The sequence below is a fragment of the Salvelinus fontinalis genome, chromosome 21 (assembly GCF_029448725.1).
Source record: "Salvelinus fontinalis isolate EN_2023a chromosome 21, ASM2944872v1, whole genome shotgun sequence".
Classification (NCBI taxonomy): domain Eukaryota; kingdom Metazoa; phylum Chordata; class Actinopteri; order Salmoniformes; family Salmonidae; genus Salvelinus; species Salvelinus fontinalis.
Window position 1 is genome coordinate 40754516 of NC_074685.1, and position 1067 is coordinate 40755582.

The 1067-nt window shown below is 50.1% G+C and overlaps 1 protein-coding gene across 1 annotated transcript; it reads left to right on the forward strand.

The window, feature by feature from the left end:
- The first annotated feature begins 200 nt into the window (after nucleotides 1–200).
- LOC129818279 (insoluble matrix shell protein 4-like) lies at nucleotides 201–1067 on the forward strand. The gene has a single exon (XM_055874024.1). The coding sequence runs from the start codon at nucleotides 201–203 to the stop codon at nucleotides 1065–1067; it is 867 nt and encodes a 288-aa protein (XP_055729999.1).

Here is a 1067-nt window from a genome sequence, read left to right on the forward strand (position 1 = left end):
TTCAGCGGTATGATATCAGTTAGAACTTCCCAAGGATTCCATTTAGACTTTTCCATTTGAATAATCAGAAAGTTCTTACAATACTACTTCCTTTGGGGGGGTTAGAGGTTTAATTAGATGTTACTACCATAGTAACAGTATACAGTACTGTTATTATTCTGAAACCGTGTCATACGGAATCCAATCCAACATTTTGCACAATGTCCTCCTCAAATGGAGACGCAGTGCAGTCCTCCTCCAATGGAGACTCAGTGCAGTTCTCCTCCAATGGAGACGCAGTGCAGTTCTCCTCCAATGGAGACGCAGTGCAGTTCTCCTCCAATGGAGACTCAGTGCAGTCCTCCTCCAATGGAGACGCAGTGCAGTCCTCCTCCAATGGAGACTCAGTGCAGTTCTCCTCCAATGGAGACGCAGTGCAGTTCTCCTCCAATGGAGACGCAGTGCAGTTCTCCTCCAATGGAGACGCAGTGCAGTTCTCCTCCAATGGAGACTCAGTGCAGTCCTCCTCCAATGGAGACTCAGTGCAGTTCTCCTCCAATGGAGACGCAGTGCAGTTCTCCTCCAATGGAGACGCAGTGCAGTTCTCCTCCAATGGAGACGCAGTGCAGTTCTCCTCCAATGGAGACTCAGTGCAGTCCTCCTCCAATGGAGACTCAGTGCAGTTCTCCTCCAATGGAGACTCAGTGCAGTTTTCCTCCAATGGAGACTCAGTGCAGTCCTCCTCCAATGGAGACTCAGTGCAGTCCTCCTCCAATGGAGACTCAGTGCAGTCCTCCTCCAATGGAGACTCAGTGCAGTTCTCCTCCAATGGAGACTCAGTGCAGTTCTCCTCCAATGGAGACTCAGTGCAGTTCTCCTCCAATGGAGACTCAGTGCAGTTCTCCTCCAATGGAGACTCAGTGCAGTTCTCCTCCAATGGAGACTCAGTGCAGTTCTCCTCCAATGGAGACTCAGTGCAGTTCTCCTCCAATGGAGACTCAGTGCAGTTCTCCTCCAATGGAGACTCAGTGCAGTCCTCCTCCAATGGAGACGCAGTGCAGTCCCGTTCTAAACATAGATGGATGTAA